At 46.7% G+C, this 16045-nt stretch overlaps 1 protein-coding gene across 2 annotated transcripts in view; it reads right to left on the reverse strand.

Annotated features, from left to right (window-relative positions):
• The window catches only part of RGS12 (regulator of G protein signaling 12), a 143480-nt gene that overhangs the window by 93712 nt on the left and 33723 nt on the right, over nt 1–16045 (reverse strand). For both annotated transcript variants that reach the window (XM_023206824.2, XM_023206825.2), the window contains exon 3: nt 722–838. In XM_023206824.2, the coding sequence (XP_023062592.1) occupies nt 722–838 (117 nt within the window). The remainder of the gene's footprint in view (nt 1–721; nt 839–16045) is intronic.

The following is a 16045-nucleotide window of genomic DNA, read 5'->3' on the forward strand; positions in this document are numbered from 1 at the left end:
TGTTCAAGGGGAGGGTGCAGGGTAAACAGGTGGGGCACAGAGGATCTCCAGGGCGGTGGCTTTTTCGGTGATACACAATGGTGGGTGCACGGCATGGGACATTTGCCCAAAGCCACAGAGAGGACAGCACAGGCGGGAACCCTCGTGTGAGCTGTGGACCTGAGCTAATAATCATATGTCCACCCTGGCCTGTCAACTGTAACAAACACCCACACCAGTGCAGGACATAATGATCCTGACGGCACATTTTTAACAAGTGGGTGGGGGCACAGAATTCTCTGTACTTTCTGTAAACCTAAAACTGCTATAAAAAATAAAATCTTTTCATTGTTCCTTACAAAAGAAGCACAGAGAGAAGAGCCACACAAAATGACACTTACCCATGTCTGTGGATCACGCCCCATCTTTAAGGGGGCAATGATAGGCCCTACCTGGTAGAGTTTTTGTGGGGATTAAACCAGTTCATTTCTAGAAGTGTTCACTGGAGTCTGGCACACAGAAGAGCACCCCAGAAAGCCCGGTGACAGCTCAGACACATCACAGGGTAGAAAGGTCCCCAAACATGCATGGGATGCTGTCCCTCGGAAAACAGGGGTTACCACTACAGACGGGGAGGGGAGGAGACCACAGAGACTCAAAAAAGAGCCAGACGTATCTGCAAGGTGGATTTGCATTTTTTAAAACTTGAAGGAGAAAAGAAGAAAAATGAAAATTAAATTACCTCAAGATCATCAAGGGAGCGAGTGATACTGAATCTCTTGGATCTCCCAAACGATCTCCGAGCAGACGTGCGTTGAGAAGGCTGAGTGAGTCCAATTCCCCGCCCAAATTTTGAGCCCTAAACACAAAGAAAAAAGGCATCAGGTTATTCTTTTGGAAAGAGATGTTTAGTCTTGTCCAACACATGGCACAGCAGAAAATCAAGTAATACTGTGGAACAAAGACTTTTAAAAAAGAGAGATTTAAAAGTCATCCCAGGGTAAATCTTATGTTAGGTATATTTTATACAAGAAAAACACACAAAATTGAAAAAAAAAAAAAGTGGCATCACGGGATCATCAAGTATTTGCTCTGCCAACTGTGTGCCTCTGACGAAGCCTCTACCTCTGTAAACACAGAACAGGATAGCAGCAGCCCACCCCACAAGGCTGTTGCCCAGATCAAATGAAATCACGTGCAAGGGTGCTTGGAAAGTGGACACAGTACTTTAAGAGTAAAGATGATTAGTATGAAGGCAGGTTTTCAGCAAATTCGTGCTTTTTCATAATTTTATAAGCACTTTAGGAAATGAAAGAATCCCTAAGCATTCAGCTGGTGTCTAAAGACCCAACCAACTCCGGCTCAGGAAATAACCGGCTATTAAAACATCCTGTCTGTCTTCCTCCAGGAAATGACCAGAATTAATTCAATTCGACAAACATCTATGTTGTGCCTATCATTATGCTAGACACTTCCCCAAATGAGAAACTGGCTCCAGCAAATCAGTCACCACCACCTCCTAAAAACAAAAAGCATCACAGCTGGGAGCTCTGCTTTCCTGAGGCCTTGGAATCCTAAGTGACCAATTTCACGCTTGAAGGAAGGGAACCTGTTTATGTCAAGATTTGGAGGCTCTGCAGCCACTTTTGGCTCTCCACCTGCATAAGAGTCTTGTAGAAAACCTTGCAGCAATTCCTTGTAAGGCCCTGGGGAAACCTGCAGCATGCCTGCACCTTCCTGGAAGCAGATGGAGCAAGCCTCCCTCCCGCTGCTCTCCCCTCTCTCCCTGCCCACCGCGCTGACACACCCCACACAGCCCATCATGTCCTCAGACCCAATCCCGCCTGGGTCTCCCTGCCCTGGGCCGCTCCTCCTCAACTGAAAAGTCCTTCCTTCCCCACCCACTGTCATGGCCCAGCCCCACACCACCCCACACCTCCATCCTCCACCCTTCCTTCCGTCCACACTCCCATCTCTCCACCCTCCCCTCTGCCCACACCCCCATCTCTCCACCCTTGTCCCTGCCCACAACACCATCTCTCCACCCTCCCCTCTGCCCTCACCCCTAAGGACGGGCAGAGGGGCGGCACTATCCTCTTGGCAGGTGAGAGGTGCAGCACCCAGGGGCCGTGGCTGCTGGGAACACGCGAGGACGCTCAGGACGGACACCACCACTGGGCCCCCGCCAGGCCGGGAGGAGGCTCTAAGGCTGTCATCCTGAAAGTGGCGATGCCCAGCAGAGGGCAGTCAGCAGGCATAGGCCTAGAAGCACAGCGGCCAGGCACCAGATGGACCGGTCAGCACAGGTATCAAGCACACACCAAGCTGAGTTACCACAGTTGCCAGCTCACTCCAAGGCACTAGTAGCACAACTGCTTGTTCTCAAACTAAGGAGCAGGCCCTCATGCACGCTGCACCTCCGAGGCTGGAGAATGCACTGCACTGGCCTGCACCTGCCTGCCTGCTGCTCCCATGGGGCTCAGCTCAGGCTCCCGCAGGGTCCTGCCTTCTGTAACTCAGCCTGTAAGACACTCCTTGGAGGGAACCTGTGGTCCCATTCGGACACAGATGTGGCTTCCTAGTGTCTCTGCTCCCAATGGCAGGCACCTTGGGCGTCCTGCCACAGAGGGCTCTTCTGTGGTGACTGATAAATTGCCACCCCCGCTCTCTCCTGCTTAGGCCGGCATCTGTGTCCATGCTCTGGGTTCACACCCTCCTCTCACCCCTCCGGCTCACATTCTCTCTGAAGCATGCACTTCTTTGGTCACCTTTTGGGTTCCTTGCTAGCAAGTTAATGAATCCGACAGATTCTCGAGAAAAATTTGGCTAAGGAATTTCTTTTTCAAAAAATGTACCCACAGCTGACCCAAGCTGTAACATGTACCTGGAACCCAGCAATCCCCTTGCAGACCCACGACCCAGCCTGGTACACATCTGGCCTCCCCGCTGGTAGTCCTGTTCCCATGCCCGCCCCATGCTAGCCAGGCTTGGTGCCCTCAGAGGCTCCCGTGTGGCACCCTGTGCTGCTGGCGGGGGCTCCCCTGGGCACCCACCTCGTGGTCTTTGTGCATGTTCTTCCCTCCCCTGACCCTCAACCCAAACAACCCCTCTTGTAAGAGACCTTTAAGCCCCCATCTAAGTTAGACTCCCCAGCGTCCTCTCTCCAAGCCTTTGGTCTTTTCCCTCCCACCAATGACACTGCTGTCAACCATGAGGCATCTCCCCTAGGGGACTGCCATGGGATGACAGCAGCAAAGCCCTTCGCTTCGTTTGATGCTGTCTGAAAACTTGCTGCCCAGCACAGCGCCCGGCTCCTGGCAGGTGTGCAGCCCCAGCAGAGGGGAGGCCTGAGAAGGTGCTCAGCAGTGCTCGTGAGACACACGACACGGAGGCCACAACACAGGGGACTGACTGCCCAACAACGGGGAGCGCAGGGCACCAGTATGGCATGCGGGCGTGTGTTACGGCAACAGCAGTAACAGGAAACGTTCAGTCCGCTGCTAAAGCAATGAGTGACTTTGTTCTCATTACAGATTTGCTATTCTGTATTTTCTGCTCTCGGGAAGGGTGGGGAATGAACCCATGGCTTTAAGGCTGTCAGAATCAAAATGAGTCACTTGTGTTAAAAACCTTAACAAACAGAGCTGGAGAGGGCCATGAAGGGAGAGCTCGCACATTAGTATGCCTGGGAATAACAAATCCATCACAAAGACTGCACAAACCACAGCCGTGCACACAGGACATCACAGCCTCACTCAGAACACACTGTGAGGACATCTGCCCAGCAACCACCCGCCCACCTTCTGCCTGATACCACCCTTGGTGCTGATCCTTGTCGCAAGGATAATTGTCTCAAAACAATCATGTGATCCTCATTTTTCCTTTAAAAGCCTTTGTCTTCTTTGGCCTCCCCAGCTATGCACTGTAGACTATGGCAAGTATCTGCCCACTCCAATGCCCTGCTCCCAGATAAACATCATTCCTTTCAGAGAGCCTCTCACTGTTATTTAGGTGGACAGTGATAAGAGAGTTTAATTTTTTTTTTTTTGAGACAGGATCTCACTCTGTCACCCAGGCTGGAGGGAGAGGTACGACCATGGCTCACAACAGCCGCGACCTCCCAGGCTCAAGCGATCCTCCCACCTCAGCCTCCTGAGTAGCTGGGACCACAGGCATGTGCCACCACGCCCGGCTAATGTTTGTATTTTTTGTAGACAGTGGGTCTTGCTGTGTTGCCCAGGCCGGTCTCAAACTCCTGGGCTCAAGCAATTCGCTCACCTCAGCAACCCAAAGTGCTGAGATTACAGGTGTGAGCCACCACACCTGGCAGCCCTGACCACGTGCCGGGTGAGCGGCTCTTCCACAGTGAGCCTTGAAACTTGCTCCCAGCACAGGCAAAAGAAAGGACCTGTGATGCCTGACCACACGTGGATGCGCTGTGTGCTTTGGAGATGTAAAGGAGAAAGGAAAAGTCTAACAAGCAGACAGAAAACAATTCTTGCAAAACACTAAATCAACTCTCAGAATGAGGGCCAGTAACAGATGTCACACTTCCACAGCAGGGAGAGACCAGCGTTTATTCGTGTTTCTCAAATAGACAAAGTTTTGTAAATTAATAAATTCAGATAATCACCACCGATTTAGCACCCCCCCGCTGGTAGACATAATCTTGACCCTTCCCCAAAGAGTACTAAACAGGGAAGACAATAATAAAAATCGCCTAAAAGGCCATTTGTTTCAAACTCCAGCTTTTAAGTTGAGAAGATTCCTCACAACTGTCTGAGAAGACAGGTGGCCCCCAGAGGACCATCTGCACTGTGCAGCCTTTGGCCACCGCACCCAGCACTCAAGGACACTGAGTGGAGCAGACACTGCCTGCTGCCCACAGAGCCCGGTCAGCCTGGCTCCCAGGCATCCAGGATGCAGTAAGCCGGCATGAACCAGCTGGCTTCAGGGAGAGCCAAGGACCTCAGGCCAATCAACCTACCTGGCCACAGGGTCCCAAGGGACGGCCGGTCGACCGGCATTACTATCACAGACAGGCCCAGAAAAGCGTCAGGTTCCCTCCAAAATAAAACCGCTAGAAATGAGGGGAGGAGGACAGTAGAACCTCACCCCCCGCTCAGGTACCAAATTTCGCAGCCCCTCTTGGTGCCAGCAATGAATTGCTGGGCACAGTGGCTCATGCCTGTAATCCCAACACTTTGGGAGGCCAAGGCGGGTGGACCACCTGAGGTCAGGAGTTCAAGATCAGCCTGACCAAAATGGAAAAACCCCGTCTCTACTAAAAATACAAAATTAGCCAGGCATGGTGGCGCATGCCTGTAATCCCAGCTACTCGGGAGGCTGAGGCAGGAGAATTGCTTGAATCCGGGAGGCAGAGGTTGCAGTGAGCTGAGATCACACCACTGCACTCCAGCCTAGGCAACAAGAGCAAAACTCTGTCTCAAAAGAAAGAAAAAGGAAAAAAGAAAAAACAACAAATCATCCCATGCAACCATCAGTTCAGAGCGAAGAATAATTTCGGCACAAGAACGGTTCCAATGCCTCAATCCACGGATGAGAACTGCGAAGTCAGGGAAGCAAATCCGCTCAAAGTCACATAGCTGGTGGCTGACCTGGGACAATACCCAGCTCCGGCTGTGCTACTGCACTGCTGTTTTTTATTACACTTTCAAAATAGTTATTCAATTTGATTTTAAAATCAAGATAACATAAAATTTACCACATTAGCTGGCTCAGTAGCATTAGGTGTGTTCGTACTGTTACGCAAGCATCACCACCGTCCTCCAGAACTTTTCATCTTCCCAGAACGAAGCTCTGCCCCCCAGAACACACTCTCCATTCCCCTCCCCCAAAACCCCTCTCTCGCTTTCTGTCTTTATAATTTTGACTGCTCTAGGAATCCCATATAAGTGGAATCGGATAGTATTTGTCCTTCTGTGACTGGCTAATTTCGCTGATGTCCTCAAGGGCCGTCCGTGTTGCAGTCTGTGTCAGAATGTCCTTCCTCTTCAAGGCTGAATAATATTCCGCGGTATGGATGGACCACACTGTGTTTATCCATCACCTGATGATGGACATCTGGGTGGCTTCCGCCTTTCAGCGATTGCAAATAATGCTGCTATGAACGTGTGTATAAAGAGCATCTCCTCAAGACCTTGATTTCAATTCTTTGGGTATATATGTAGAAGCAGGATTGTGGGCCATGCGGTCATTATACTGTTCGTTCTTTGAGGAGCCACCACGCTGTTTCCCACGGTGGCTGTAGCACTTGGCATTTCCAGCAGTGTGCCAGGGCTCCTCCACATCCTACCCAATATGGGCCATGTGCTCTCTTGTGATGGTGGTGGCAGTTGTTTTATAGTAGCCATCCCAAGGAGTGTGAGGTGCTACCTCACTGTGTGTTTAGTTGGCACTGGCCTAATAATTGATGATGTTGGGCATCTTTTCACATGCTCATTAACTATTTGTGTATCTTCTTTATAGAAACATCTGGAAGTCCTTTGCTCATCTTTTAATTTTTCTTTTTCTTCATTTTTTTTCTACTTCACAGTTTCACACTGGACCTTTGCCCGTTTTTTTTTTTATTTTATTTTTATTTCTCTTTATTTTCTTTTCTACTTCACAGAATTCACACTGGACTTTTGCCCATTTTTTAACTGGGTTATTTGTTCTTGTTGCTGAGTTATAGGAGTTCTCCATATACTCTGCATATTAGCTCCATATCAGACACATGGCTTACAAATGTTTTCTCCCATTCTGTGGGTTGTGTTTTTTAATGCATAGAGTTTTTACTTTTTTTTTTTTTTGAGACGGAGTCTTGCTCTGTCGCCCAGGCTGGAGTGCAGTGGCCGGATCTCAGCTCACTGCAAGCTCCGCCTCCCAGGTTCACGCCATTCTCCTGCCTCAGCCTCCCGAGTAGCCAGGATTACAGGTGCCCACCACCTTGCCTGACTAGTTTTTATTTTTTTATTTTATTTTTTTTTTAATTTTTTAGTAGAGACGGGGTTGGGTTTCACCGTGTTAGCCAGGATGGTCTCGATCCCCTGACCTCGTGATCCGCCCGTCTCAGCCTCCCAAAGCGCTGGGATTATAGGCTTGAGCCACCGCGCCCGGCCAGTTTTTACATTTTGATGTAATGCAATTTATGTATTTTTTTCTTTCTTTACCCACACTGCTAGAACTAAAAATTCCTACCCAATTCCGTCTAAATGAACACTAGTCCATAAGCCCCAATGGGGCAAGGACCGTGTCCTGGTCACGACTACAGCCTCACCCCTCCCACAGTGCTTGGTGCATACTAAGTACTCAGTGAATACTTACTGAACAAATAGACTGTAGGCAAGAGAGTATATAGCTTAAAAGAGAGACCAGATAATCCGAAGGTACTTCCAAAAAGAGGCAATATAGAGATTTACGAGGAGTCAGATTTCTAGCTCACACCTTCACATCTCCTGCTATATTCTTCAGGGTTCACTCAGTAGACAGAAACCACCCGTGGTTCTAGCAGAGAGTCCCGTGTAGAGAAGGGGTAGCTTGGTATTGAGGGATGGAAAGGCAGAGGGACTCTGAGATGCCATGGAGTAGCAACCTTGGGAAGCAGCTGCCACCCCAGGGCTGGGGAAACACGGGGAAGCAGAGGGAATTACTCCAACTCGGCAGCTCAGAGGAAAAGAGCCAGTGGAGCTGGAGCCCAGACCACGGAGGGGCATTGGGCTCGAGCCCTCAGGTTTTGTTTGTTTGTTTGTTTGTTAAGACAGAGTTTCACTCTGTCACCCAGGCTGGACTCCAGTGGTGCAATCTGGGCTCACTGCAACCTCCCACCTCCCAGATTCAAGCAACTCTCCTGCCTCAGCCTCCCAAGTAGCTGGGACTACAGGCACACACCACCATGCCCAGCTATTTTTTTTTTTTTTTTTGTATTTTTAGTAGAGATAGGGTTTCACTATGTTGGCCAGGCTGGTCTTGAACTCCTGACCTCAAATGATCTGCCCACCTTGGCCTCCCAAAGCGCTGGGATTACAGGCATGAGCCACCATGCCCAGCCCAGTTTTTTGGCATTTTTGGAGTTGGGGGTCTCACTCTATCTCCCAGGCCGGAGCACAGGGGTACGATCACAGGGGAGGGCAATTCCTGGCCTCCCACAGTGCTCGGATTACAGGTGTGAGCCATGGCGCCCAGCACATCCATTGTTTCTGAGGGGCCCGGAGGTTGGCACAGTGAGCTGGGCAAACTGCAGACTGAGAGGGGAAGGAACTGCCCCTGTGGGGGTGAAACGTTGCTACGGTGACACTCCTGCCTTGCCAGCTCCAGGAAGCACCCCTGGGGACAGAGCCTGACAAGGATGCAGCTGTGAGCAGAAAGGTGGTGCTGAGACCCTGTCGGTGTCATAGAGGGTGAGCTTAGGGCTGAGGGTGTTAAGTAACCAGCACACCTGGTTAAATCTGTTACAACAAAACTCTGTGCGGCAGAAAGAATTCTAAGCTCAAAAGCAAAACTGTTTTAGAATCAACAAAATTCCATTTCAAACATAAAACTAGACAAACTTACAGCAATGATTACGGAGCAACGTGTAAGGAACCAAAGAAAGGTTTCCAGGTCATAGCAAAGCACCTTTTGTGAAAGGGAGAAAAATGTGCACAAAGACTAGGTGTCCTATTCAAGAAAGAAAAAGATGAATATTATACATGAAAAGACACTTAGGTAGAGATATTAATTTAAATTATTCCAAAATATCTTAGGGCCTATGATGTCCCAAGCAATTGGCGAAGACTAGAACCTTTAAAGACAGAAACAAAGCACATAATTGCTTCACCAGTAAAGGAGGTGGGTGTGGACTAAGGAAATAAGCCAAACAGGCTTGAAATCAAAACAAGACAAAAAATAAGGCAAGAAAGCAGGGAGGGAGAACCTAGGAAAAGTGGATTTACAGGAAGAATGCAGTAATATCCCAGAGCCAAGACTCAATGTGCCAGTCACCCAACACATCAGTGACCCACATCTGCCAATTCAGCCTGATCTTCTTCTTGAGCTGTCAGAACAATCTGCCACTTACAGTAATAATTCGAAAACAGAAATGGAGAAGCTTAAATAAAAAGGCTAAGTGTTGACTCAGAAAAAGCTGGTTTTACTAGATTAATAATAGACAAAACAGGCTTTATCCCTAATTTTAAATTTTCTAAATAAAAAATCATTGAAATCCTCTGGAGGGAGGAAAAAATAAAAGATTCAAGGAAAAGATTCAAGGGAAAGGAGAAGAAAGGCAGGGAGAAGAGAAGGAAGAGGGACAGAAAAGTTCTACCATTAATTTTTTATGTTTTGTGAGACTACAGTAATCTTGATACCAAAACTCAACAAAGATAGTGAGAAGGGAAAGTACAAGATAGTCTCACTCAAACACAGATTTTAAAATTATACAAAAATAGTAGTAAACCAAATACATCAGTGTATAAAAAGATGATCATAAGTTAGGCTTATCTCAGGAATGCAAGTATGGTCTATCATCTGAAAATCAATCATTGTAATTTGCCATGTTAGCATCAAAAGGCAGAAACATGATCTCAATGAATGCAAAATAACAAAGAAAACAGCTAAAATTTAACACCCATTCATGAAAACAAGTATTAACAAATAGGAATGAAGGGAACTTTCTTAAACTTAATAGGGTAGCTAGATATAAAAAGCAACTAGTCAATTACACTCTGATATATCACACGAGCTAACATGTATAATTTATTCTATTTTTATTCCTTTTCCAATCAGCTTCCTCAGGTTGAAGCCTTTACAATTTTTAAAAGGTACCATTTATAATGGCAAATAAAATCATAAGGTTCCAAGAAATAATCTAGCTAGAGAATAAATCTAATTAAAGATGTTTATGAAGGAAATTACAAAGTTTTACTGAAATAAACCAAAATGAGAGAGAAGAGACATACTATTTGCATGGATAGGAAGGCTTGATACCCTAAAGATACCAATTCCTTCAAGCTCTTCTACAGATTAAAACACAAAATGTCAATAGCATTTTGGGGAATTTGTAAACTGGTTGTAGAATCTACATAAAAGAGCAAGGCCCAAGCACAGACAAGAAAACCTGCCCTGTAAGACCTAAAGACTTATTATAAAGCTACAGTAAGTTTTTAAAGTATAGTTGGGGATACTGACTAGGAAGGAATAGAGAACTGAGAAACAGACCCACACGTACTTGAACACATGATCCATGACAGAGGGGGCATTGCTGATCCACGTGGAAGGATGAGATTAGTGCTAGAACCACTGGTTACCCACAGAGAAAAAAAACTAACTTTTGTTTTACCTGATTCTTTTCATAAACATTAACTCCAAGGAACTTTAAGGGAAAAAAGGGAGGAAATCGTTTTTGACCTCAGGTAGTAATAAATGTATTAAATAAGACACAGACCAGGTGCAGTGGCTCATGCCTGTAATCCCAGCACTTTGGGAGGCCAAGACGGGTGGATCACTTGAGGTCAGGAGTTTGAGACCAGCCTGGCCAACGTGGTGAAACCCTGTCTCTACTAAAAATATAAAAATTAGCCAGGTGTGGTGGTCTGTCTGTAATCCCAGCTACTTGGGAGGCTGAGGTAGGAGAATCGCTTGAACCTGGGGAGGTGGAGGTTGCAGTGAGATGAGATCACACCACTGCACTCCAGCCTGGGCGACAAAGTGAGACTCCATCTCAAAAATATATATATAAGACACAAAGGGTAAACTATAGGAGAAAAGATTATACATCTGGCTAGACAGTGAAAACAGGAGTCATGCCCAGGGCAGGGACACGTGCGACGCGCACAATCAGCCAGGGACTAGCAGCTGGCATCTATCATTCCCGCAGTCCATGAGGAAAAGACAGCCCGAGAGGAAAGAGGGACGAAAAGGTGTGAGTAGGTGCCTCAACAGAGAGGAAACGCAGAGCCTTATAACCAAAGGAATGCAAATCAAAGCCAGATGAGATACCACTTTACAACGCCCAGATTGGCAAAAAATTTAAAAGTCTGGCAAGCATACCTGGAGACAGGTATGAGAACGTTCACTAGTGCATTATTATTAATTTTTTAGTGGTTCTGCATATGTAGCAGTAGATTCACGCAATGGATTATACAGAGTTAAAATGAACAGACTGCGACTACCAATAATATCATGGATAAACCATTGAAATAACATGAAGTGATTAAAAACAAGTTGCAGACAACTATGTTATTAAGCCATTTCTATAAAACTGAAGCAGCAGCAAAACTAATCGATACACTGCCACCGATTCCAACTCTTCAGACACTTCTGGTTCTGCCGGGACATGGCGGCCACCTTGCTCTGAACAGTCTTACTTTCCTAGAAACCCCACAGAGCATAAGCCAACAGTGAGGGGGCCACACTGGTATCTGCCCCTTTGCTCACGGATCCTCTACCTCCATGGCCCCCGAGCCATCTGTCCTACTGATCCCAGCTTCTCAGGGGGCCCCTGCCCTATTCCAGGATGGCGGGGGCTTCTTCCCACTGCTTCCCAGCCCCTCCACAGGCCTGAAGCTGTCCTCACTGCGACACCATTCCCCAGAGAGCACACTCGGGGACCGTGGTCAGGACGAACTCCATGGGCAAACGCTGCCGGGACTAGGAAAGGTCACCTGGTGTGGGCTGCACAAAGCCCTAGGCCCCCAGCTCTGCCGCAGCCCGTGAGGCTCCTCTCCCTGGAGCCGCCGTTCCTTCCCAGGACCGGGTGGACTCAGAGTGCTGCTGCCCAGTGTCTGCCTCCCCTATTTCCGCTGGGGACGGAGAGCAGTGCGACGCTGGCCCCTGGGATCCCTGTTTACACAGCGTGATGGCCAACACCACCCTTCCCAGAGATACTTCATCATGGGGCCTTAGCTGTGACCCTTTTAGAAGTACCATCCAGGCTTTTTTTTTTTTTTTTTTTTACAATCTATTTTGAAACTTCCTGTCATTGTACTGGAAAAACGGCGTAAAATCTATGTGCTGAAGCTGAAACTCTCCTGGCTTGCAATCCATGGAGCCTGTCATTGGTTACACCATGTAAGTACAATTTGTTTCCAAGGCCATCTCTCATTGACTTTGTTCTTATTAAAATAATTTTTTAAATAATTTGTACTTTTCCTTCAAACGAAGTTTTTTTTTAGTAAATATGTTCATATTTCCATCATAAGTTGAAACAACACAAGATACAAATTCCCTGGATTCTTCCCAGTTTTCATGTACTACCTCTGAGATAACTACTATTACCCATTTGGAGTGTTTCCTTTGTATTTTTTCCATATATTTACATATAAACATATGTGCACTTTAAAATGTATAGGTTTCTTTGAGGGGTGTTGGAATTTTTTACACAAAAATAGGATATTAAATATATGTGTTTTTGTGACTTGCTTTTTCCACTCAATATGCCCCCGGGAGCTTCCCTATCAGTAATGTATTGATCCGCTTTGCATGACAGAGGCTGCTTGCCATTCCTGCAAATAACCAGTCTCTCCTTCTTTCACAGGAATAGAAATCTTAGCTAGACACACGGCTGTCCAGCTAAGGACTACATTTCCCAGCCTCCTTTGCACTAGGCAAAGCCACATGACTAAGTCTGTCCAATGAGATGTCTGCAACTTCCAGACTGTGCCTCCACCTCCCTCTTTCTCACTGCTGATGGAAATGGGGAAGTGAAGCTAAAGGAGCTATCTCAAAGTCCAGGGCAAAAGCCACATGTGAAGAGCAGCAACGACACAACAGAAGGCACCCTGGGTTCCTGATGAGGGTGGAGCCTCCACACCAGCTCTGGAGGATTTACTCAAACTACACTTCTTATATCTAAACCACTATTATTTTATTTTGTGCTGTTACAGCATAGAAACTCATATTACTTTTAAATAAGTGTATGAATCCCATAGTACGGAAATACTACATTTTTCTTTACTCCATTGTCAACAATTTCATTCAATCAAAAAAAATTAAGTGCCTTCTGCCAGGCACTGTTCTAGTGCTATTGTTGCAAACCAGGCTGCAATAAAGATCCTGGAGCACAATTCTTCATGCCTTTCTAGTACAGGTATCTTCTCTCCCTGATTGAAAGGAGATGGCAAGGAGGAGGAGCCTGCAGTCCATTATCTCACTTTCACTGGGGTTACCCCAGAAAAGAAAGGTGACCTAATCAAATCTCCTTGTAAACTTGCTAATGAAAGACCTCCTGGCAAACCCAAGGATATTTGCTAGCAGGAGAATCCTTATCTGTGGAATGTTTTCAGCAGGATGTACCTGGTGTGTCTAGGATTGCTCATAGTAAATAAACTTGGAATCCTAGGAGTTATGGAGTATGGATCCCTGAAAAATGTCATATAAACTATGCAGCTCTCACAGTACAAAATGGACATACTTCATGGTCAACAGCTTCCCCCATGTAAGTGACGTGAGCAGGTGCATTTGCTTAGATACCTCCCATGTGAAATGTGGGACAGAGCACGTCCTCACACAGGAGGAAAGAACCAGGCAGTGTAATTGGCAGACAACTTCTCTCTGCTTCTATAAAGCCTCACAATTACATGTGTCCTAGAAATTATTAGGAAGCTTGATATGTAATAAGATCAGTGACTCCCAAAAGTTTAATCTAACAGTTTTATCTTTGTGTTTTCTTAAAGGGAAAATTTGTTTTAAAAAGGCAAAAGAATTCCTTCTCTTACTCCTTCCTCAGTTAAACGTAATAGACTGAAATTTTGCTTTCATGGACTCAGGTTTGTAAGAAATTTCACTTTAAAATGTACTTTTATTTTATATAACTCAATCTGATTTTCTAACTCTAAGCCAAAATTACACGTGATGCAGATTTAATTCAGTCATTTCTAAGTAAACAGTCAAATTAACTTTTCTGTCAATTCTGCTCTTTAGTGCTTCAGTTGCATCACATTCAAGCCCTCTCGGGTGCGCCACACTGGTCCCCTCCCTGCGGTTTCAGTGGATGAGGGGACGTTTGTGTAACTGTTGCTTCAACAACACAGGGTGAGGCCCCCAGTCTCTCAGGTGTCACTTGGTTTGGTCCTGTGCTCACCTCATTCTCCCACTGCCACTTAGGTGTCTGTCACTGGACACATGTTGAGCTCTTATTCATGACTTTGGCACTGGCTCCTTCAGGGACAGACATGGCCTCAATCAATCCCAAGGAGATACTGTTATAGGCTGAAATGTGTTCCCACAATCCAGTTGTGTTGAGATCCTGACCCCCAATACCGTGGAATGTGACTGTATTTGGAGACAGGGCCTTTACAGGGATAATTAAGGTAAAATGAGGTCGTTAAAGTAGACTTCAGTCTATTACGACTGGTGTCCTTATCAGAAAAAGAGATTGAGACAGAGAGATGCACAGAGGGAAGACGATGTGAAGACACAGGGAGAAGATGGCCATTGGCCAGCCAAGAAGATGGGCCTCAAAATAAATGAACCCTTGACAACTGACCTCAGACATGCTGCTGACCTCATCATCTCAGACTTCACCTTCCTGGACTATAAGAGAATCAATGTCTGTGTTCCAGCTGGCCAGTCAGTGGAACTTTATAATGGCAGGTGAGCAGGCTAAGACTGTCCACACTGCACCCGCCACAGCAGGCCCCTATAGCCCCATGGCTGGCCCGGGTACAGGCCCATGAGCACATTCACAGTCGTGTGCAACACTCTCTCTCAAGCTCTGTGACCCCCTGGGAGCCCAGAGGAACTTCTCGTGCCACTCAGAGTCATCCCTTGCCCTGATCCTGCTCCCACCTTCTATGGGGCAGTCCCCCTCCAAGTTCTAAACACACGTCTTGCACTCCTGGGTCCCAAACATGAGGGCAGCTTCCATCGGGGTCACCATGGAACCCAAAGTGGAATGTGAAGGCTCCTCCCAGCCACCTGACGCCCTGGTGCTCTCCAATTCTCCTCTTCTCACCCCACAGCTCAGGTGTTTCTCACAGGGAGGGTGGGGAAGGACGCACTGATGTTTGTGGTGTGCAGCTTGGTCTTTCTGCCTTTCATCTGAACCCTCGGCTCTTCAACCTGGAATCCAACAGCTGAGCCTCCTGTCCTGACAACTTCCCTTTGGGGTTAATGGTGACCCCGTGACCTCCCATCCAGACTGGACATGGTTAGTAGACAAGGGGAAGGAAAAGTCAGGCCAGGTAACAGATCTCAGACGGCCACTCTGCTCACAGAGCTGCCCACACACCCCATGACCTTGCTTTCTTTATGACACAGTCACATGTAGTTTGAAGAACCGGGGCAGCCAGGTCAAAAGTTTTCTAAGTTTACAGGAGAAAACTATAAACAAACACTCCCAATACAGCTCCTGCTGACTTTGCATAAGACCCTAGAGTAAGAGAAAACTCACTACCATCTGCATTATCACCTACCTGCAAAACTACTACGTCTAGACCTGTATCTCTCTGTCCCTACTGTGTGTATATATATTGTCACAGTCCATTTTCTGTTGCTATAACTGAATACCTGAGACTAGGTAATTTGTTTTTTTAAAAAAACAAATGTATGCATTACCATCCTGGAGGTCAAGGGACTGCATCTGGTGAGGGCCTGCTTGCTAGTGGAGACTCCATACAGAGTCCTGAGGTAGCACAGGGCATCACACGTTGAGGGAGCTAAACTGGCTCTTAACAAACCCACTGTCTATTTTTCTTAGATATGATTCAAATGTATTTGTTTAAATGCATGGAGTACAAGTACAATTTTGTCATCATACATGCACAGACTGCACAGTGCTGAAGTCTGGGCTTTGAGGGTATCAGTCACCCAAATGACATACATTGCACCCATTCAGAAATTTCTCATCACCCACACTCCTCCCGCCCCCTCACCTTTCCAAGTCTCCATTCTCTACCATTCCACTCTCTACATCCACGTGTATATGTTATTTACCTCACACTTATCAGTGTGAGCGTGTGGGATTTGTCTTTCTGTATCTGACTTGTTTCACTCAGGATAGTAGCCTCCAATTCCGTCCATGTGGCTGCAAAAGACAAGATTCCATTCTTTTGATGGCTGAAGAGTATTCCACTGGGTATAGATGCCA

Source organism: Piliocolobus tephrosceles, chromosome 3 (assembly GCF_002776525.5).
Source record: "Piliocolobus tephrosceles isolate RC106 chromosome 3, ASM277652v3, whole genome shotgun sequence".
NCBI lineage: Eukaryota > Metazoa > Chordata > Mammalia > Primates > Cercopithecidae > Piliocolobus > Piliocolobus tephrosceles.